Raw genomic sequence first — 24,557 nt, forward strand, 5'->3', positions numbered from 1 at the left:
CCACCTATAGATTCATTGAATTGACGCATGAACAGGCAAGTTTAAAAGAAAGAAAAGAAAAGGAATAAAGGAAATAGGGCAATGTATTGGCTGTCACAGACAGAACTGGCACAAACAACATGCCCCATGTCTTTCCCTCTTAGTGCCAGCACAGGACACTCTCCTTAAGATCCTAGCAGGCTCCCCTAGCCATGGACATGGCTGAAGATAGAGACCATCACTGACCTTGGACAAAGACTTACCTCGCTGGACCTCTGCCAAGGCTCATTTCCAGAGGAAGCCCAAGAGGTCAGTGTGGGTCCCAGAGCACCATCAGGAAAAATATGCCAGCCTCAGCAGGCCTTCCTGGAGACCTGGACTCCATTCCTTTTAGTGTCCTCCATCTTTCCTCTTTCACTCATTGTCCCATGCAACCCACACTCACATTACTGTCTGTCAGAGAAATATCTACACTTAATCAAACCCCTCCCTCAAGTCTATTACATCAAAGCTCAGACTTCAGTGCTCATTGGATTATTTATTCCTAAAACCTACTCTAAGAAATAAGGGTCTAATATTATTGGCCCAACTATCTCACATTGCTTAGGGACACAAAGTTTAATTAAGGCTTGAATTTGAAACATTTTGTGGCCACTAAATTGTCTCCAGACTATTTACTTAAATTGTTTAGGGTCTTCTAAAATTAAATAATCTCAAATCCTTATTCTCAATACATTCAGTAAAGTCCTCATTTTATCTTTTCACAAGGAAAGCTATCATAGGTATTCTTATTAAATGGGTATTCTCCATACAACAGATGACTTTCTATTTGGATTGTAGGTAGAATTGAAAGAAGGAGAAGGCGTGAGGGTCTCTAGACTTGGCAGAAAACGTGACAATGCTTTTGAAGTTTAAACAAGTGTTCGCTCTTACACTTAGTGGTCAAGAATCCAGTTATTAATTGTTGAATAAGTTGGGCCATACGGCATATGAATGTAAAGAGAGCCAATGTTCACTGTGGAGTAGATCACATGATGACAAGCTTCAAAAATGTCTTGCAGGACAGTAACAACGATGGTGGGCTATAGCAGAAAGATCTGAAGTTAAAAATCTGGGTTCATATGGAACCTAATAGGTTGTCATTTGGGAAAGTTTGAGGTGCTCTCAATGTAGGCTCTAAAACTTGGATCCCAATCCCTATAGCATGTAAATTCTTGGAAGACAGGAATCTTATCTGATGGGTTCACTGTTGTCTCCAGTTCTGGCACATAAAAGATAATCTACAAACATCTGTTGAAAGGCTGAATGAGTAATCACAGCTTTTCCACTGATTAGCCATGGAAACTTGGGATAGATCCTTCAATGCTCTGAGCCTTAGTCTTCTCACAGGTAAATGAGAATATTTTATTTAAATGGTGCTATAGGGATGAAGTGACAATGTGTGAAATTCTGAACTATGGTAGGTGTTCAATAGTTTAGAAAGAGGTGGTAGGAACTTGCTTGTTAATTATTTTTCTAACTCCTAGTTCATTTGTGAAGTTGCCTCTTGCCTTGCTGGTTGTTTGTCTAAAAGTTGAAGATAATCTTCACACTCAAAAGACCCAAACCACCCTGAAAGCTTTTGGGGAAGGGTTTTTAAAGGCAAGGTGAAGAAGAGGGTCGAAAGGTGCCTGATCGGCTTGTGGACATTCTTCTGATTGGTTGGTAGTGCGGTAACCGGGTGGTATTTCGGGAATCAACATCATCAACCTTCTGGTTCCAACTAGTCTGGGGTTTATGTGCTTGTGGTCAGCGTGCGGTAAAGGTTAACTTCTTCCACCTGGTGGGGGTTTTAGTATCGGCAAATCAGCTCAGGGGTATAGCTCAGGATATTACCTATAGCCCCCGAGGAGGAACTAAAGATCCTTGACTTTGTTTTATGGCTAAAGTATGATGATCTTCTCTTGCTTGACTATATTGCTTTGTTTCTGCACTGTCTCATTTCACTGATTAAATTTGTTCTTTGGAACTCAAGGAGGCTAAAGCTTTTTTACAAACAAGAGGGAGAGGACATGGGGTGTGTTGTGGTTAGGAGGGGCGTCTGTTCCCGGGAAGTCCCCGCAGGGTCCTGCTTGGTTTCAGTAGGACTGAGTAGCTGAAATCTAAATTTTTAATTAACTTAAATTTAAATAGCCACATGTGGCTAGTGGCAACTATATTGAACAGCACAGATGTAGGATATTTTTATCATCACAAAACATTCTATTGCACAGGGCTAGTATGGATGGTTCTTAAAACCATTATATCTGATGAGTTCATCTACAGAACGAATGTAGATAAAAAGAGGAACAGGCCAAGGACTGAGCCCTGGACAACAATACCATTTAGAAGTCTAGGAATAAAGAGGGAGTAAGATAATAAGAGGCAGTGGCCATTGAGTTCAAGTGATCATATCGTCATGAGAACAAGAGAAGAAAAAGTTTTAAGAAAAAGGATAGTGCTCCAATGGATACAGAATTGTCCATTAGCCTTAGGGAGATGCAGATTTTTGGGAAACCCATAAAAAGCTACTTCAGAGGCACGGTGAGGGACAAAAACCCACTTAAGTTGGATTGAGGAGAAAAGGACGGTGAGTAGTGAAGTGAGTGTAGACAATTTTTCAGAAGAGTTCTACCATGAAGGGAAACAAAACAATAATTCAATTAGAAGATGAGCAAAAGATATGAAGAGACATTTTACCAAAAAGGATATACAGATGTCAGATAATTAAATTATATGTCCAACATCATTAACCATTAAAGAAATGTAAAATAAAACCACAATAAGATATCACTACACCTTTCAGAATGGCTAAAGTAAAAAATAATGACAACATCAAATGATGAGGGTGCAGAAAAACTGAATCACTCATACATTCCTGGTAAGAATGTCAAATGGCAGTTTCTTAAAAACTAAATGTGCAAATACCATATGACCCAACAACTGCACTCATGGACATTTATTCCAGAAAAAGAAGACTTAATGGTTACACAAAAAGGTTTTTCTTTATTTACATGAATATTTATGGCGGCTTTATTTGTAATAACCCAAAACTGGAAAGGACTGAGATGTCCTTCAAAGGTTAATGATTAAACAGGCTGTGGTACATCCATTCCATGGAACAATACTCAGCAATAAAAGCAAACATCTGATACATGCAACTTGGATGCATCTTGAAGGAATTATACTGAGTGAAAAACACCAACCTCAAAGGTAGCATGCTGTGATGATTAATTTGATGTCTCAACTTGGGGCCACAGTACCCAGACATTTGGTTAAACATTATTCTGAATATTTCTCTGAGGGTTTTGGATGAGATTTATATTTAAATCAGTGGACTTTATAAAGACGCAGACATAGAGAATGGCCTTGAGGACACGAAAGGGGAAGGGTAAGCTGGGACGAAGTGAGAGAGTGGCATGGACGTATATACACTAACAAATGTAAAATAGATAGCTGTGGGAAGCAGCCGCATAGCACAGGGAGATCAGTTCCGTGCTTTGTGACCACCTAGAGGGGTGCGATAGGGAGGATGGGAGGGAGATGCAAGAGGGAGGAGATATGGGGATATATGTATATGTATAGCTGATTCGCTTTGTTATACAGCAGAAACTAACACACCATTGTAAAGCAATTATACTCCAATAAAGATGTTAAAAAATAAAATAAAATGAAAAAAGAAGTAATCAGAATGTGACTTGAAGGGTTTACAAAGTGAACCCTAAAAAAACAACCACACAGAGCTGTTTCACGCCGCCCAGAGGGGATCTCTGGGTGATTCTGGACACTGGCGCACCTCACTGAGGGGCCCCCATCCGGACAACAAAGCGAGAAAAGCCTGACTTTATCCCACAGCCAGGGAAACACGAAGACGCCTTCATGCAATTGGACCCGCAGCTCCTCGGGTGGGCGCTAAGGCAAACTCTCCTGAGAGGCCCAAATGCATTATCAGTTCTCCGGAGGCTAAATCCCAATGCAATCACTGCAACAATTCCTCCACCCTACAGCCGGAGATAAAGTTTCAGCCATCCCTAAAATGTTCAGAGATTACTCACTTCTGAGTAAGAGAACAGGAGAGGTCTGGGCTAAACCGGAGGAAACTGGTCTAGGTGGCTTAAGGTCCAGCGTCCCGGTTACGCGAGTGGCAGGGCGTGCTTCCAATGGAGAGAACAGCTCCCTTGCGCGCTGTGCGCGCAGCTCCAACCCGGCAGGAGAAGTTAAAGGCTCCCCGGCCCTACGCAGCACTCAAGGCCATCTCTTAAAAGGAAGATTCAAAAAACAAAGGTTGGTAAACAGAGGGAACTATCATTTTTGACAGCCGCACAAAGACTTCCTGGCAGAGTGTCCTGTCACTGGAAAATGATTGCTAAGGAATCGTCTCCTGATTAAATATGCTCAGACAATTGGTCGTGCGCATCACCAGCTGAAACTGGAGCAGAAAGCCAGGAGCCGGCTATGCACTAACGGCAGCGCGGCTACCTGGGGTCTTTAAATTCTGATTGCAAAACTGCTCCCCAAAGCTGGAGTCTGCAAGGGAGAGTGCCTTATGTCATGATTCAATGGGTTAATCCATGTAAAGCGCTGAGAGCAGCACCTGGCACTAAACAAGAACTCAGTAAAGATTAACCATCTTTGTTAGTAATATTCATTCATGCCTTTCCACTAAGAAATTACTGTATTGCTGTTTATGGTTACGTTTCTCTCTCCTTATGCATTATGAGCTCCAAAGTGTCGTATTTATATCATGCATCTCAGAGCCTGGGACTGTGCTGGGCTCAATAAAAGTTTGTGATTTGAATTGAATGATACTCACTTGCATTACCTTGCAGAAGTGATACAAATGAAAAGAGTGGGGAAATAAAAGACAAATGAAATCTGAGTCTCCTTTACCTCCTCATTCTCTGTTTCTTTATAACACCCCTCATTTATGGGGCTGTTCGTTACATCTTCTTTGCTGGACACTGGTTCCAGATGAGCCTCAGTGGAACCAGTAACACTGTTTGCCAGGCACAGTTCAAGCTCAACCAATTTTGATGTCACCTGCCCCCCACCCCCCGAGACTGGACATGGTAGAGGATGTGCAGACGGGCACAAGCCCAAGCCCTGGGAGAGTTATTTGAGAGCTCCACTACTGCCTCCTTCAGGTGCCTCTTGACATACACCGAACCAGTAACTATAACAGAAAAAAACAAGAGCAACCAACATTTGCTGAGCACCTATTATTCACCGTGCTAAACACTTTCATATATTACCACATTTAACCCAACCAATAAACAAAGTGTACAGTCTGTTATTTTCATTCTATCAGGTGAAAAAACTAAGGCACAGAAAAGTCACAATGAGCCACTTGTTTAAGGTCACAACACCAGTAAAATGGTGAGATTCAAACCCAAGTTCCTGACTCTCCAGACGCATTCAGGTCACCACTCAAGCCTACAGTGACCTCTGGCCACACAGTCCAGCTCTGAAGCGCAAGCACCACAGTACTGTTTCTCTGTAGGGCAGTGCATGTGCCTCCCACGCACCTGTCTTTCTTTTCCCCACAGCATAGCATGGCAGCCCAGCTTCTCTCATTTTTGACAAAAGACCCCAAAGATTTCTTTTTTCACCTGCCCCTGGTTACTGCCCCATTTAGAACGTGCCTTAAAACATGACCGCCTCTGGTTTCTAACTTACGCCTAAGGGACCTGCTCCCATTTTCTTTCCTGGTGGAACAAAGGCATTGAAGCCACAAGTCACAGAGGCAAAGCATTTATTGATTGGATTCTCATCAATATTCACCCTCTGCCCAAGATTAGACTTGGCCTCATGCCTTCTTTGCCTTGCTCCTCCTACTCTAATGTATAACTAGTCTCAGAAAGCTGGAGGAGGACAGTCAGGGACTGGCCACTGCATCTGCCACACTCACTACAGGACCGGGAATTAAGAGGAGGACTCCAACCCACAAAATGACAGAAGATAAGGTACAGTCGTATTATGTCCATTTGAGGACATGAATAGGGAAATCTGTTGAAGTCAGTGAGCATATTGAGGGTTTGGGGGATGTTGGGTGTAGCTATCACAGATCAAAGCTACTTCTCTTGGCCAATTGATAGTTTGGCTGCTAAAATAATCATAGTTTTTATTCAGTAATTGGGATTTTAAGTGTATTTGCTCTCTTTTCTGACTAGTCTGTGTAATGTTTTCTCGAGTGGTACTACATAACCATATTACGGAAGGAATGTGCAAAAAAAGGCATATTAACCCAAATCTAACTAATCGTGAAACTGATCTGAAATCTTCAAAAATATCAATATTCGAAAAACAAGGGGTAGAAGGCCTGTTCTAGATTAAAGGAAACTAAGAAGAACTGATGACCAAATGCAACAAGTGATCTTAGATAGTGGAAGGAAGAAGAAAACAGCTCTAAGGGACAATATGGGGATAGTGAAAAATTTTGAAAATGGTATATTAGATAATGTTTTATAACTATTACATTCTTGGATATGATAATGGTATTGTAATTATGTAGGAGAATGTCTTTGTTCTTAGTGAGTACATGCTGAAGTATTTAGGAGTGAAGTGACACAAGTATCTGCTACTTATTTTCAAATGATTCAGCCAAAACAACACACACACACACACACACACACACACACACACATGGAGAGTTAAACAAATGTGGTAAAGGTTAACCATTGGTGAACACAGGTGAAGGTTATGGAGTGTTGACTGCACTACTCGTTCAACTTCTCTGTAGATATACTTTTCAAAATAAGAACTTGAAAATACAAAGGGTGTAGTGCTGTTGCTGTTTTCTAAGTATCCCCCAACCAAATGCACCCACCTCTGCACACAATCATACAAGTAGGTAAATGTGTGTTAGAGTAGGACCTCTAAGTTCTGATCTGGTGTAACTTACTCTGCTGAGCCATCTTTCATGTCAGTAAGTGACAAGGCTAGGAGCACAGGCTTTGCAGTCAGGGGCCTGGATTTGGAGTGTGCTGATACTACTTACCTGCTGTGATACTGGAGTTAAGTTATTTAACTGGCCTATCCACTAATTGAGATTTTAAGGATATTTTCTCTGTTTTCTGACTAGTCTGTGTGATTTTCTCGAGTGCTTTTCTCTATTGCAACAAATTAAGAACACACTGGGATATAACATAAGGATATAGTATGGGATATACAAGGATTATAATAGTTCTCTACTGTATGGGAGTAATTAAATGAGATAATATTAGAGAAACTCAGATGACAAACATTTTAATGTCAATAGTTATGTATTTATATAATGTGTATTTAAGGAATAACTAGGATTTCATGATTTCCTATAACAGCCCAGGATACAGCTAAAGTAGTTAAAACTTTAAAAACAGTATAAAGACAAATATTAAGTTAATAACTATACAGATGGTATGTAGATTTGGCAAAAATTATGAAGGTAGTGTTCAAACAACTGAAGTTTGGTAGATACTGCAAAAAGAAAGGTGCTTAACCACGGTGCCTGGCACATAGCCTATGATCAAGTTTCATATAGAACTATCATTAAATTCCCTTAGGGGCCTTTAGAAATTGTGTTGTAGTACTTCTCTTGAGAATTAAGGAATTGCCTAAAAAGGGAACCCAGAAAGAATGAGAACTGATGTAAAGCACAATGTTATAGCTTTGTAAAACCACCCAGACTTTGAAAGAAGTGAACTAAGCATGAGACTGAGGGTTAGGAGACCTGGGTTCTCACTCTGGATATACCCAGTAATGCACTGTATAATTCAAAAGACTTGGACTCAGATTCTTCAACTGAAAAAGTAAGAGATTAGCCTAGAATCCATTGCTCTCAAAGGTCCCTTTCAGCTTGAAAATTCTATGGCTTGAGAAGCTCCTGGACTTTTCCAAAGTAGGGTGCAAGATCGCCTTCGGGTTGGTGTACATAGTATTTTGTAGAGGAAAGAGTACAAGCTCTGCTCCCTACCTAGTCAATCAATAGATGCTGAAAATCTGCCTTTTTGTTTAGCAGTGGGAGTTTAAGATGAGCTCTGGTTTCCAATACAAGAGTATCTGTTATTCATCAGCTATGTGTGTTGGGCATACCACTTAATCTCTGAGCCCTGGTTTCCTCACCTGTAAAATGGGGATAATTTCATATACTTTGCAGTAGTGTTGTGAAGATTATTGGTGATGTCTAAAAATTTGACAGGTGGTTGTTTGGCAAGAGTGATAAATGAGATGATAATGATGTGATTAAAGATCAGTTGTTTTTTAGCCCTTTTACTATTTATCGGAAGACCACAGTATGTATCTTATTCAGCCTTTATAACAATTCTATGCATTAACTATTATTATACCCATTTGCAGGGTAAAGAAACTGAGATTTGGGGATGTTAAGGGCCTAGCTGGGACTCTTCCAGGTTTTCTGACTCCCAAGCCTACTTGTTTTTCCTAATAGACTCCATCCGATTTCTAAGCCACAAAATAAACACCACATTTGTTTTATGTTAAGGTTCAGCCACTTGCCCATTCTACTCTTCGACATTTATCCAGCAGCATATTTTTAACTGGATATAGAACATAGTTTCTTTAACTTAAAATTATTAAGCTCCAAATTAAGACAGTCTTTCTAAAAGTACGTGCTTAATACCTTGTTGCCTATGAAGAAGTTGAGAGAAAAGGCTTGAATATCTTCTGCCACTTGGTGGATATATGGCCTTTAGATGAGTTCATTACCCTTTCCATATCATTACCTTTTCCCATATGTAAAATGGTATAATAATTTCCACCTACAAGGTTGTTGAGAGAACAGGCAAACCATTTAGAACACAGAGCCTGAACAAGAGTAAGTTCCTCTCTAAGTTCTCACCATTTTCACTGGCTCCTATATACCTATCCTTGAGTCAACCTCTTGGATATTAGATTGAATGAATGGAGGTTAATGGGCCAATTCAAACTTAGTTGTTTAGTAGTTTTCAGAAATTTTCCCTCTCATAAACAAAACTTTCTCTGACCAAGTCTAACCGCAAAGAAGGTTAACTACAAATGTTATCTCTTTTTATTTCACAATGGAAAAAGAAATGATGGGAAGCGAAGAGCCAGTTCAAAATGGAGTTCAGAGAGGGAAATCAAACCTGAAAATAAGAGGTACAAAACAAAAACAAAAAAGAAAATGCAATCAAACAGTTCCAGAGACTTTGATATTTGGTATGATCACTTTGGTTGGGAATCCAAGTGGCCCGCTTAAAATAAATGAGATTGCTCCTTATCTGACCAACTGGATGAAATTTCTTTTTTTTTTGATTGCTACTTTAATGACTCAATTAATTACCTTAAATTAATTACTAATTTAATTACTCATACAATTTTTTGGATGAAATTTCTATCTCAAGGAGTTAAAGTGGGGAACTGCAGGCCATGGGTGGCAGTACCAGAGCCAATGCTGAAAAAGAAGCCAGGAAGACCAGAGGACAAAGACTTTAAGAACACCCTAAGATTTCTAAATGTTTAAAACCTCTCTTACCTCCTTCACAGTGGCTTTTCTGTTATCCCTATAATGTGAGAAAGTGATCTTGGGGGCAGCTCCAATATTTCTATAGTAATGACTTAGAACAATTTGATTGGAAGGTAATGGAACAGGAGTTCCAGAGATCTTCTACGTTTGAAAATTAACTTACATTTTTGTCAAAGCAATGAAGGAACAGCTAACACTGTTGTGACTGAGGCTGTCATTTGGAGTGGAAGAGGAAGGCTGATGGAGATTATAGGGGACCAGATCTGCTGCAGCCACCACCTTCATCCCCAACTTCCATTTCTGTAGCACCGCTGCTCACCATTGCTCACCAGCTGGACTCAAAATAAGAAGAAAGGAACTATGTGCTTGTCTGGTGGGGACAGGAAGAGAGAGCCAGCAGAGAGCAGAAGCCCAGGGATGGAGTGGGAGGGGCAGTCACTAAGACACCAAGTGCTGGGAGGCTCTGCCACGGAAGAAAAGGAGATGCAGGGATGAAACTGGGCAAGCATATCGTAGCCCTGGGCTTGGTGTTGGGTAGGACCTGAGGTTCTTCTTCAGCTGAGCTACAGATGAGCAGTTGAGTAGTCTTTGTTTGCCCTTTTTGATTTTCATCAGAAACCTCACAAAAGTTTTTTATGGGTGTGTGAGGAAGGAGGGGATTTGTGTGGTGAGTGGTGGGAAAATGGAAAATGCGCTTGGAACTGGTCGGTGTTTGGTGATTTGCTTCAGCATCACAATCGGCAAATCCTATAAATATGTGCACGCTTAGTTTTTTTTTTCAATTTAGAAAGATTAGGATCCTAGAGTTTCAGACCTGTTTGGCTTGTGAATGTTTGTTTCTGATCAATGAGAATGCAAAATAACCAAGTAATTAAAAGCATAAGTTCTGGATCCAAATCATTATTCTATCAATACAAGTTACTGGCTGTAAGACTTTAACTAGTCTAGTTATTTATAAAATAGGGATACTAATGGTACTGTCATGAGGAGTGTGGTTGGCAGAATAATGGTCCTCAAAAGATGTCCACAACCTTGTCCCCAGAACCTGTGAATATGTTACCTCACATAGTAAAAAGGGCTTTACAAATGCCATTACCGTTATGGACCTTGAGATAGGGAGATTCTGGCTATGAAGATGGAGGAAGGGCATGACTAATCAAGGAATGCTGTGGCCTCCAGAGCTGGGAATGGCCCTTGCTTTACAGCTAGCACAGACCCTGGTCCTTCAACTACAAGGAACTAAATTCTATCATCAACCCAAATTTTCCCCTACATCCTCCAGAAAGGAACACAGCTTGCCAACAGCTTAATTTTAGTCTGATGAGACTAGTGTCAGACTCCTGATCTACAAAAACTGTAAAATAATAAATTTGTGTTATTTAAGCCACTGTTTTGTTTGGTTATTTGTAATAGCAACAAGAGAAAACTATTACAGGTAAATGACATAATACACATACAGCCGTGAATGTCATGAAGTAGGCAAAATATTCAGTATTAGGCGTTGAAGCTGTGTTTGCATTGCACCTAACATCAGATTGTCCAGATTGTAGTAATGGAGATTATCAAGAAAGGGGTTAAAGCCTGCTTAAGGCACTTCTTGGTCCCCTCATTACTAATGATGCTATCTGTAAACGGGATGAAATTCTCTGCCCTTGGAAACAGCTTAAAGGGAAAAAGGATTTAAGGAGAAATCACCAACCAAGTGAATGGAACCTCATCTTAGCTTTGGCTGCCTGAGCCACTGCGTTTTAGATGTCTCCAGTTCCATTTTAGAGGATAATTCAAAGTCTCTGGCAATCCCACACACCATAACCATACCGTGTGTGTGTATTTGTGTGTGCAAGCACTCACACATGTGCACTTTTTACATATATTTTATTTATAATTATTTTACTATTGATTATTAATAAATAACTATATATGTATATATGATTTATATCTAATAAATACAAATGTGAATTATGTAATTATATGATATATAAGATATTATATATATGCTTCATAGTTATATGATATTATATGGTTCTTTGGAGATATACATATTATCATATTAGCATATAATTTGGGTCAGCTTTGATGTCTTTCAGGGAACAAAGTTACTGGGAGGGAAAGTCTATATAGGTGCCACCTGCAATTAATTCTGAATTAGTAGAAAGATTGGGAACATACAGATTTCCAGTCCTCACCCCAGAGATTCCAATCCGCTAGTAGATCTGAGGTGAGCCCCAGGAAGCTACACATGTAATAAGCTCTTCAAGTAAAGTCTGGTTTTAGGACCACTAGACAGTAACTTCAAGGGCTCTCAGGGTGGTACTGTGGTAATACTTTGTTGATGATGACACTGTGAAATTTCTGATCTCCAGCTTAATTGGGGAATAAGGAGGTCTGGTTAATTAGCTATTCTTCATGCTGGAGTAGGGGGATTTACAATTATTTGCCAATTTAGAGAAAAACTGAAGATTATATAGGGAAAGTGGCTTGGGTCACATACCCACTAAGTATCAGAGTGGGAACTAAACGCTGTGTTGATATGACTCATTCATTCATTCAACAAAGTTCCTGCTATATCTCATGTCATTTACTTTAAAATTTCAAATTACATAATTTTACAAGAAATATTTTCCTTATAAAATGTATAATAATATAAATAAAAGAAAAATACTCTTTTACCCCACCTCTCCAATCTCACATTCCTCCTCAAAGGTCATCCTTTTGTTATTTGTTCTTCAAGAAAATATTCTATGAATTACATAAAACACACACAAATCAAATAACACTTAGGTTTAAGTCTTTTTAAAAAAATAATGAGATTTCACAATTTCCTTTGTCACTTAAAAAGTCAGTATATAACAATCACATTATTCTAACTGCTGCATAATGTGTTGTATGTATCATGATGTATTTGAATCTATTTGGCCATTCCATTGAATGACATTTAGGTTCTTTCCACAATTCTTGCTATAACATGCACAAAAATGCTGCATCAAATATCCTTATATGTGACTCTGTATGCATGATATGATTTCTCTAAGATGGTTAGGCATGTAATTATAAGTTGAAAGGGATGGATGCTCTGCCACTTTCTATAGTTTTTTGTAGCTGCATGAAGTTGGGGAGAAAATAATATCCCTTAATTCACAACTCCAGGTTCAACAAGTTGCAGATCCTGAAAAGTATTTTACCTAGATGTTGATGTGGATTGTGGTGCCTCTTAGATGAGTTTTGAGGTGTTTCTGTATCATGGCAATGTCCAGCAGAGCTCCCTATCTCTTTGTTACTGGTGTCTTATTTGACTTTTCAATGATTTTTAAAATTTTATTTTAAAACTGTTTTTATCTTGGCAGTGTCCTTTAGTCAGCAGCAATTCTAGTCACAGTCCTGATTTTGAAGCTTAAAAGAATATATACACATATATATATGGGAAAGGATGTCTGGTTCCTCCCCTGGACGAAGCTGTCCCAGATTTTTGCTGCTTTAGCAGTGTAGGGGAAATGAAAGGTGCCCCCACAGTCCCATATGAATGAGCCCTGCCAGGAGCATAGGGCACACAGTGAATGAGTATCAAGGGGCAAGAAACAGCCAGTGGAGCCTGTCAGAAGTCCAAGCTGCAGAGTGATGGGACGATGGTAACTGGAATTGCCTGGTGTTTCCCAGCCCTGTGTTTCGTTCCCCACAGGTCACCAGGACCTTGGTTTTTACTGTCTTCACTGCCGTGCTGGGTTCCTTCCAGTTTGGATATGACATTGGCGTGATCAATGCACCTCAACAGGCAAGTGAAACATGCACAAGTTCTCTTTTTGGCAATTTCTATCAGTGACAGAAAGGTATCTGCTCCGCATCCAGAGAGATAAGGTGTGTCCACGTGGGGAACACGGGATAATCCTGGTCTTCTGGCAGGTTCCACATGCGTGGTTCCAAGGCTGATAACTTGGCCTTGACTCCTCACTTTAAAGCCCTCACAGAAAAAGAAAGAGTAATAAATAATCCTTGATCTCTGATTCAGCTATTCGCTGAGCTCACAGAAAACTCCAGCTAGAATACCACGTGCCTAAGGATTTTTTTTAAAAAAACTTAAGAGCTGATTGAAGCATACATTCAGAGCTCCCAGACGCACAGATGGAAATGCCAGGGAATAAGCGGAAACAATGGAAGGACAGGGTTGTTTCAGTGCACAAACATGTATTGAGCACCAACTCACTGTGCGTCAGGCACTAACATATTCTCTCCCCCATTTGACTCGCCCAGCAACCTTATTATGCCCATTTCTTGTCCAGATCAAAACATTTTGGAACCCTGTGGGGGGGGGGGGTAGGCAGGGGAGGGGATGGAATTGGATGAAGGATGTCAAAGGTACAAACTTCCAGGTATAGGATAAATAAGTACTAGGGATGTAAGGTACAACATGACAAATATAATTAACACTGCTGTATGTTATATATGAAAGTTTTTGAGACAATAAATCCTGAGTTCTCATCACAAGAAAAAAAAAAAAGACAAACAAGCAAACAAAAAGCACTGAGGAGCCCTAACACTAACAAGATTCTAGTCCTTCCCCCTACTCCTGTCTCCCGTAGGTGATCCAAAGTAAAATAATACAAAACTTTTAAATAATAGTCAAGAAGGCCAACAAAGTTTGGGTTTTCTCCATGTTGACTATTTGAATGGGTATTTTTTTTAAATATTGAATAATTTCTATCATTTTTCTCATTTACTTTGTGCATCCCTACTCTGGTTTCCAGTGAATAGACAGGAGAAGGATGTCATTTTTCTCAGATCCCACAGCCTGTAAGTGGGGAAACCAGGACTTCGTCCCCTCTGCTCTGAATCAGACTGTCAGGTCATTTAGGGTGGGATTGATGTCTTATTCTTCTTCCTAGCACCAGTGCCAAGCACAATGACTGATGTAAACAATAAAGTGTTTAGTGAATGAAGAAGAGAGAGAGAAAGAGACAGAGAGAGAGAGAAGAGAAGCTAGGGGAAGGGGTGGCATAAGGTGATGGTACAAGCATTTGTTCGGTGCCTTCTATGAATCCATCATATTTCATCTGCTTCTCTTACGACACTGGACTCCAAGGAAAATGTAAGAGACTACAGGGTGTGAACGTGTGAAGTGTGTACTTGCCACAGTCCATCTGCTGAAAAGGGTTGCTCCTTGAACTAAATGATGTGCCCTGGTTAGGTACCACATAGCATCATGAGTGTGGCAGCCCTTGCCAAGGCTGAGAGGCTTAGGGAATAACCCCGGGGGCCATATTATTTTTTCTGTGGGTGATGACAACACATGCTAATTTAACAGGATTCTTGAAATTTGGAATTGGTAGAACCTTTTCTCTTTTGTGGGAGAACTTTTCAAATCCTTATTTAAAGCATCCTCTTCAGTCTTGGAGGGAAAATTAATCTAAGGTTTCCCCTCCTCCAATCCAAGTCCTAGAGCCAGACCTAAACATGGAGATCCCCCATCTCCGCATCCGGCTTAGTGCCCTCTCTATGACCCCTTCCTTCTGTATGGAAAGAGCTGCTTAAACACTATTACGTAAGAAGAGTCATTCAGGCCCATTTGTTTTTATTAGCAGAATGACATTTGGAATTATTTTAGGGTATTTTAAAGTCACACTTTTTTTTACGAGTATGAAAACTATGCATGCCTGTTGCAGAAAGTTTTAGAAGAAAAAAATTCATGATTATTCATGGAGAGCAAACTGCTGAGAACATTTGGGATATTTCCTTTCAGCCTTTCTTCTGTGTATATCATCCATATAGAGTGGCCTTCCATGAGGTAAATGTCTGGATCAGACTTCTTTTATTGTAAGAGGATATCATTCTCTCCCTCATCAGCTGATTTTACCACATAGGACTTTGCCCAGGACTGGCAACCTAGGGCAGCTGCATTCCAGGTCCTTGTCAGAGGTCCTCCCAGCTCATTGCTGCTGAATAGTGACCAAATCATCAAGAGGAATGACACAGAAGGAAGAGAGCCTGAAGGATGTGCCTTTACTCGATTATACTTTTGTTTGATCTTTACCTCTACGGAAACACATTATAAAATATGGCACTGTGAAATCTAGTTTTGAACATTGTTTATTCTGTTACATACTGAACTCTGTGAGGACCCATACAAGAAACTTCCTTCAGGTCTCAATACCTTCTCAGGTACTACTGAGTTGTTTTTGATCTTCAGAATTCACCAGTATATATGACTGTTTTCCTCTCTTTTCACTGGCTGCTAGGAAGCTTATTAATAAATTTAGAGCTCACCTAAAGCAAGGATACAGCACCTAGTGTTTGAATTTGTATACCAACTTTATTTTTGGCCTCATCTTTCCCAATCTTTATTCTTATACCTACTTTTATGTTTCTATTAAAATATTTACAGAAGCCAATTTAAATCCTGCTATGCAGGGGTAACAGTGGAGTGAAAATATATCTTTTCAACCTGCAGGATATTTTCAATTTGCATAGTTGCCAACCTTTAAAACTTGAAGAATTTTACATAAAAATCCAGATTTCTGGCTTCTCTTTAAAAATTAAAGGTCATAGATAGACATTTCTCCAAAGAAGATATACAGATTGCCAACAAATACATGAAAGGATGCTCAACATCACTAATCATTAGAGAAATGCAAATCAAAACTACAATGAGGTATCACCTCACACCGGTCAGAATGGCCATCATCAAAAAATCTACAAACAATAAATGCTGGAGAGGGTGTGGAGAAAAGGGAACCCTCTTGCACTGTTGGTGGGAATGTAAACTGATACAGCCACTATGGAGAACAGTATGGAGGTTCCTTAAAAAACTAAAAATAGAACTACCATATGACCCAGCAATACCACTACTGGGCATATACCCTGAGAAAACCATAATTCAAAAAGATACATGTACCACAATGTTCACTGCAGCACTATTTACAATAGCCAGGTCATGGAAGCAACCTAAGTGTCCATCAACAGATAAATGGATAAAGAAGGTGTGGCACATATATATACAATGGAATGTTACTCAGTCATAAAAAGAAACAAAATTGAGTTATTTGTAGTGAGGTGGATGGACCTAGAGTCTGTCATACAGAGTGAAGTAAGTCAGAAAGAGAAAAACAAATACCATATGCTAACACATATATATGGAATCTAAAAAAAAAAAAAATGGTTCTGGTGAACCTAGGGGCAAGACAGGAATAAAGACTCAGACGTAGAGAATGAACCTGAGGACATGGGGAGTGGGAAGGGTAAGCTGGGACGAAGTGAGAGAGTGGCATGGACATATATTCACTACCAAATGTAAAATAGATAGCTAGTGGGAAGCAGCCGCATAGCACAGGGAGATCAGCTCGGTGCTTTGTGTCCACCTAGAGGGGTGGGATAGGGAGGGTGGGAGGGAGGCGCAAGAGGGAGGAGATATGGGGATGTATGTATACATATAGCTGATTCACTTTGTTATACAGCAGAAACTAACACAACATTGTAAAGCAATTTTACTCCAATAAAGATGTTAAAAAAAAAATTAAAGGTCATGCAACACTAGTCTCACATTGCAACTTCCTCCTTCAGATGGGACAAATAAATTCTGCCAACTCACTATTACATTCTCAAAATTACAGACAGTATTTCAGTCCTCTAGTCATCAAGATCCTTCTTGCCTCCTTCACTTGTTTGTTCCTGTCTGGTTCCTGTTGGCACTGGAATTTGTGACCTCTGTTTCATAGGATATGGTCAACTGAAACAACTATATGCGTTAGTATGTATATAACACACATAATTGAGATAATCCTGTTTAAACACCTAACAAATATTTTAAAGGAAAAACAAAAATATACAGAATGTTTGAAATATTAGAGCTATTTTTCTTTATTTTATCTCCTTAGGTAATAATAACCCATTATAGACATGTTTTGGGTGTTCCGCTTGATGACCGAAGAGCTATCAACAGCTATGCTAACAACAGTACAGAGGAACTACCCACAAGCCCATTCCTAAGGGTCCCAACACCAACCCCTTGGGCTGAGGAAGAGCCTGTGGCATCTGCCAGCCTCATCACCATGTTCTGGTCCCTGTCTGTGTCCAGCTTTCCAGTTGGTGGAATGATTGCCTCATTCTTTGGTGGGTTGCTTGGGGACCAGCTTGGAAGGTAGGCAAATTTCATAAACAAGCATAAACACAGAAACTTCAGTATTTTGGGTGTCATAATTTGTTTAGAAAGAAATCATCTTTCCTTTTGTGGAGTAGTTTCAGAGTTGTTTTTTCAACTCATGACCCTATGAGTTAGGTTGGTATTGGACCAAATAATGGAGAAATCTGTTGCAACCATCAGCTTAATAGTGGAGGCATTTACAGCAAAAGTGAGTTTGGTGTGTATTTCTAGATAATCACTCTGATTCTCTGACTTTGTAACTTGTAAAACGTATTGAGAAACCACTGCACAAGTGGTTTACTCAGGAACTCAGTGGGGAGTCAAGCGTGGAATTTTTAACCTGGGAGTCGATTGTTGGCTTCATCAAATTGCTCCATTTCTCAGACTTCCAGGTTTTCATTTTCAGATTAGAATTTGACATTTGGATCAGTCAGGTCCTAAGGTCCAGTCAATATCCCCAGCTCCCAGTTGCCCAATATACTTGGCATGGGGTTTCTAGCTGCTGCTCCTTTTATCTCAAAGCCCCAACCACAGATGAAGCAAGTGGTGTCTCCATTTCTCTACTTTGGTTTCTATTACGTGTTTTGGATTAAAAACATCAGTGGAACTCCTTTACACTCAAATTTCATTTAGTCATGTGATGTACTAAAGCTCTTGGATTCCCCACACCCCCATAGAGAGGAAGTAAAACAGAAAATAAAACGGTTATTTCTTTAGATTTATTTTCTGCTCTTTGCATCCTTCTTTTTTTTTTTAACATCTTTATTGAAGTATAATTGCTTTACAATGGTGTGTTACTTTCTGCTTTATAACAAAGTGAATCAGTTATACATATACATATGTTCCCATATCTCTTTCTGCTTTAAAACAAAGTGAATCAGTTATACATATACATATGTTCCCATATCTCTTCCCTCTTGCATCTCCCTCCCTCCCACCCTCCCTATCCCACCCCTCTAGGTGGTCACAAAGCACCGAGCTGATCTCCCTGTGCTATGCGGCTGCTTCCCACTAGCTATCTATTTTACATTTGGTAGTGTATATATGTCCATGACACTCTCTCACCCTGTCACATCTCACCCCTCCCCCTCCCCATATCCTCAAGTCCATTTTCTAATAGGTCTGTGCATCCATCTTTTATCACTTTTTTTCTCATGATAAAAACATGCAAATATGGAAAATTTAGAAAATGCAAAAACCTTTAAAGTTCTAAATGATATAGGCAACTGTCTTAGTAATACTGGATTACAATTCATTTAACTATTTTTTTAATATTTATTTATTGTATTTATTTATTTTCCATATATATATATATTTTTTTTTTTTTTTTTTTTTTTTTTTTTTTGGCTGCGTTGGGTCTTAGTTGCAGCACACAGGATCTTTGTTGAGGCATGTAGGATCTTTTTTGTTATGGCACACAGTCTGCTCAGGTTTCTCTCTAGTTGTGGTGTGCGGGTTTTCTCTCTCTCGTTGAGGTGCGCGAGCTCAGTAGTTGTGGCGCGTGACCTTAGTTGCCCTGCAGCATGTGGGATCTTAGTTCCCCGACCAGGGATCAAACCCGCGTCCCCTGTATTGGAAGGCGGATTCTTTACCACTGGACCACCAGGGGAGTCCCTCATTTAATTATTAAAATCCCTACTTTTTTTTTCTTGGCCATGCCACATGGCATGCAGGAATCTTATTTCCCTGACCAGGGATCGAACCCGCACCCCCTGCAGTGGAAGTGCAGAGTCTTAACAACTGGACCACCAGGGAAGTCCTAAAATTCCTACTTTAAATTATAGTTTTCCCTCTCTGGTTATTAAATTCTGATAAGTTCTTCCTCTTGTACTGGAGCTTTTGTATGATAAGACTGTAAGAATTTCTCTTAAGTAATGGGTAGCATGGTAATGCAAGTTTTATTCTTACTATTATTTGAGAGGGACTTCCTCTACCATAAAAGAAAATGGTCAGTTCTTTAAATTTTTATCAACTTACTGGTGTTTAGCTGATCTTTAAATCAGTATCCATAAATTACGCAGGTCATTAACTGGCTTTAATTATTTTAAAAATTTAAAAATCATTTCAATTTGCACCAAGTTGGTTTAAGCAGTAGTTGGAAATTTTTCTAGATTAATTATGTCTAAAATAAATAAAATTAAGCAAAGCTAAGTTAAATTTTTAAATATGGATAGACCGACTCTTTTAGCAGCTATTGATGTTTTATACTTCTTCTCATCACTGAAGAAAAAATTTAAGCCCTTGTCCCTCATTTAGATACGAGATTCTAACAATCCAGTGACTTACTCTAAAACATTTAATTAGTGTCCTGGTGATGGAATCAGGATGCATGTCTTCTCAAGTCTTAGGATTTAGGGGCGTCCCTGGTGGTCCAGTGGGTAAGACTCTGTGCTGCCAAAGCAGAGGGTCCGGGTTCGATCCCTGGTCAGGGAACTAGATCCCACATGCATGCCACAACTAAGAGCCTGAATGCCTCAACTACAGATCCCGCATGCCGCAACTAAAACATGCCACAACGAAGATCCTGCGTGCTGCAACTAAGACGAAGCGCAGCCAAAAAAAAAAAAAAAACGGTCTTAGGATTTAGCATCAACAATGGTCATACCCCAAAACAATGTCAAATGACCATTTATCAAATTATTTATTGTGAACTAAAAGTGAGGCTTCTTCCAACTCTCAGTAGAAAAATGATCCTCCTTGAAAATAGCCCTAAAACTAATAATTTTAACTTCAAAATTAAGACAAAATAGTTCAGTCTCTCTCACAAAACTATTTTTCTAGGGAGATTCACTGAGAAATAACATGATAGTCCTTATTGCCAGGGTCATTGCTCTACTAGTTAAAAGTAAATAAAAGTGTACTTTTCCATTACTGCTTTAAAAAACATCTTTCCTTGTAATTGTGTTAATAGTCAATAGATGTCTATAGCCACTATTTTATAGATTTGTGTTCTCAAAGTCAAATTTTACTTAAAATTTAAGTACCAGGGTAAGGTGGGGGAGACCATGATCTGGGCAATCCACACTACCATGAGTGAAGGAAGGTATACACAGCTTGCCTCTGAATATGTTCTTTCTTTTGTATCAAAAATGGAACTTACCAAAATAAAGCATTAACCTTTGGTTTCACACAGATCAAATCCCAGCTCTGTCACTTAATAGCTATGTGAAAATGAGCAAGTTACTTCAGTTCTCTAAGACGTTTCCCTCCATCTGCAATGTGGGAAAAAAAATACCTCCCTCATGGCATTATTGTAAGGATTAAATTAAAATCGATATAAAAGGTTTAGTACACTGCTTGGCACAAAGTGAGCAGGCAGCAAGTGTAGATGATGATGATGAAGAAGCCTATGCCTACAGAAGTATTTAGAGCAAGATTTAAAGAAATATACTTAGACATATGTTTATTTCTCCCTGATTCAACCATTTCGTGTATTTTTAGATAATTTATTCTTGGCCACTTCTCACGTCTGAGCAGAAGTGAAAATCCTTTAAGGTGTATAGAGTGCTCCAGCATCCACTGGTGGCAAGGAAGAGGGACTTTAGAGCAATCCGGCATCAAAAATACTTTCAGGCTATCTATCTCTTTTACGACTTTTTATCTTTTTCCCGCCTAATGGAATATACTATTAGCTAGCTAGTAACAGTTTCCTAGGGTAAATTATTGAATTTGCCTGCCCTCTGTCCTTGTGTAGAGAAAAAGCACTTCACAGAGAAACACCCCTGTCTTTTTCTACTATGCAGTTCTGAAGCTGGTCAGCTCTAAAGCACTCTATTTACCTGTCTTTGGGTAGTTGATAACTTGCATATACTAGTTTGCTGTTACTGCTCTAATAAATTACTACAAACTTAATGGCTTAAAACAACACAAATTTGTTTTCTTACAGTTTTGGAGACCCAAATTCAGTTTCACTTGGCTGAAGTCACAGTGTCAGCAGGGCTCATTCTTTCTGGAGGCTCTGAGGAAGAGTCCATTTCCTTTCCCTTTCCCAGCTTCTGGTGGCCATTTCTGTCCCTTGGCTTGTGGCCCCTTCCTCCATCTTCAGAGCACATCACTACAAGCTTTATTTCTTTCATCACATCACCTCTTCTGCCTTCCTCCTATAAGGATAGTCGTGATTACATCATTGGGCGCAACTGGATAATCTCTTCAATTCAAAATCCTTAATTTAATCAATCTGCAAAATCCCTTTGCCATATAAAGTAACATATTCCCAGGGTCTGAAGATAAGGATATGGACTCTTGTAGGGTATTATCCAGCCTATCACATGGTTTTTTGGGCAATCATTGCAGTATGAGATTATATAGTTTTATTTTCCAGAAAAAAAAAAAATCTGTTTGGTGTTTAAGATACTTGCTTAGAAAAAGCTCACCTATTAAAGTTTGAAACACTGAAATAGAGCATAACAAGATACTTACATTTCTTTGTGGGACAAAAATTTTCACACCTGTTCACTCAAATTCTTCTATTGGCCTTAGCATCGACTGAACTTTGAAGAAGGTTTTTGTGTACCTCACTTTCCCATTTAACAGGAGGAAGAGTATCAGATACCTGCAAATGTCAATTTTCATATGATTAATTTTGAAAATGATGTTTTTGTTGCTATTGTCAGCTTTATTACATATTTTACATTGGTTGACATTAATTCATAGATTCTGGAAATATGCTGGCATACAATGATAAAATAGGGATAACTATAGTTCTCTATGATAAGGCTTAAAGTAAAAGCACGTTTTAATTTACTTCCAAATAATTCATACTAAAGAAAACTTAACTTTGAAAGTTCCTTTCATGATCTATATCAACTAAAAACTTGTATCATTAAAAGAAAAAAAAAAGGGGGTGTCATAGGTTACAACTACAGAATTAAATTTAGCTATCACCAGGAAATTATTCTTTAAAACAATCAACTTCTAGAAAACTTAATTGTTAACTATTTGAAAAGGTGTCAGAAGTGTTATCTTAAAGCAAACCAGTCATCATCACAATTGAATCATCTCTATCAAAATGTGGAGATCAGGTACATGCAACCCAAATTCTCTCATTATATATATACTACTTATTGTTAATGCTTTAACCCACAGACAGATCAAAGTAGCAATCATGGTTTAAGATTCCCCAACTAGCTCTATTAGCAAAATTTAAATATTCAGTCTTAGGTAAAAATCTCAGCATGCTCTGAAAGCAAATAATTTTATCAAGTTTTGATGCTGAATTTATAATCCTTGCTTTTCAAATTTTCAGAATCAAAGCCATGTTGGTAGCAAACATTCTCTCATTAGTTGGAGCTCTCTTGATGGGGTTTTCGAAATTGGGACCATCTCACATTCTTATAATTTCAGGAAGAGGCATATCAGGACTCTACTGTGGTAAGTCATGCACACACACACACGTGCACACTCCCACACAAACACATACACACATCTGAAAATTATTCTGAAGGCAGATGTGGTTACCTGTAGGGAATTTTTTTGAGCCTCGAGTGACATCACTAAAGGGAAAGGCAGTAGCATAAAGTTGCAGTCCTGAGTCAGGGAGGTTTGGGACCAGTAAGTGGAGTTGTAAGGGTATGTTCTTATCCACAGCAATGACAGCATTTCTAGTCCTATGATCTAAGACAAATTATTTAACTTTGTTTCCTTATCCAGTAAGTGAGAAGGATAACAGTATCTACCTCCTGGAGATGCTTGTGAGAATAAGTGTCAGCATAGCATCTGACTACAGCAAGCTGCCAAATGTGCTAGCTGTTATCATTACTCCTGTTGTTCAGTAGACAGTGGAAGACTGCTATGCCCAGACCCCTAACTCTACCCTTATGGCTTACCTGGACGCTGATGTCTCTGTCTCTCCTATCTGGAAAGACCCTGACATCCTGGCCCATCTCTCAGACCACATTCCCTAGCCCTAAATGCTTCCACATGTAGCTGGTTGAAGGGTTAAAGTGGTGCTGACCATGGGGAGAGGGAATCAGGCAGAATCAGTTGGTAGCGGAGTTCAGAATGGAGGAAGGGTGCTCCTCCTAAGAACTTCACATCTAAACAGCTGAATCACTATTTCTTGGAGACAGCTTTTCAAACTACCTGAAGCAACTTAACAGCAGAAAGGGAGGATCGTGCATTCTCTAAAATAGTCAAATCTTTGCTTCTCAATCCCAGTGACACCCATTGTCCCAAATCATAGCCACTAATAATATCCATTGGGGGTGGCAGAGGAAAGGTGAGGGCACAAAATGGTGTATAAAATATTTTTAACACTTTTACCTGCAAAGAGGAAAGACTATAATTCCATGCGTCTTCAATGATCAGTTGAAACAAAAGTCTAAGATTACTTGTCTCTTTTTGTTGTTTTCAATGCTAATAAAAATAACTGAAAGGGTAGCTTGATCAAGGTAAAGAGTCACCCCACTTGTGGAAAAAGCTTTGGATTCAGAGTGAATCGATTCTGGCACTGTCTCTGTCTGGCCTTAGTAATTGAATGTGAGACTCAGTTTCCTCTTCTGTAAAATGCAAATAATAACACAATCAAAGAAGTCCAAATCATGATTCTTCTATCTTTTCTATTTTTTAAAATATAGCAAGAAAAACATTACAAAATATTTTTGGTAAAGTTGAAAATAAATGCTGTAGACATAACGTGAAACAACCTATCACTAGCATAGCCAAGTAACTTGTACTCTCCAACCACCTTTTAAAATTATGTCTGATCCTATTATGAGCATTAAAATTGCTAAAAATTATAGGAAATACAATTTGACTTCAGGTTCACGTGACTTCAGACCTGTGAGCTTACCTGCATTTTCTGTTCTTGGGGTATAATGTTAGGCATTACACAAAAATAGTACAGCCTAGAATAGGACCAAACAAATGGGTTTTTTTCCCCTTCTTCTTTAAGATCAACAGACCACACATTAGAGTTACATGTAAAAGCAGAAATTCAGATGCTGTATCAAT

The 24,557-nt window shown here is 39.1% G+C and overlaps 1 protein-coding gene across 3 annotated transcripts in view; it reads left to right on the forward strand.

Moving 5' to 3' along the window:
- The first annotated feature begins 5,821 nt into the window (after positions 1-5,821).
- Positions 5,822-24,557, forward strand: part of SLC2A2 (solute carrier family 2 member 2) — a 38,032-nt gene continuing 19,296 nt past the window's right edge. For 2 of the 3 annotated variants that reach the window (XM_061194478.1, XM_061194477.1), the window contains exons 1-4: positions 5,822-5,960; positions 13,155-13,247; positions 17,341-17,603; positions 22,852-22,976. In XM_061194478.1, coding sequence (XP_061050461.1) covers positions 5,946-5,960; positions 13,155-13,247; positions 17,341-17,603; positions 22,852-22,976 — 496 coding nt within the window. In that variant the 5' untranslated portion in view covers positions 5,822-5,945. The remainder of the gene's footprint in view (positions 5,961-13,154; positions 13,248-17,340; positions 17,604-22,851; positions 22,977-24,557) is intronic. The other variant, XM_061194480.1, reaches the window with a different exon arrangement.

The sequence above is a fragment of the Eubalaena glacialis genome, chromosome 6, assembly GCF_028564815.1.
Source record: "Eubalaena glacialis isolate mEubGla1 chromosome 6, mEubGla1.1.hap2.+ XY, whole genome shotgun sequence".
Classification (NCBI taxonomy): Eukaryota; Metazoa; Chordata; class Mammalia; order Artiodactyla; family Balaenidae; genus Eubalaena; species Eubalaena glacialis.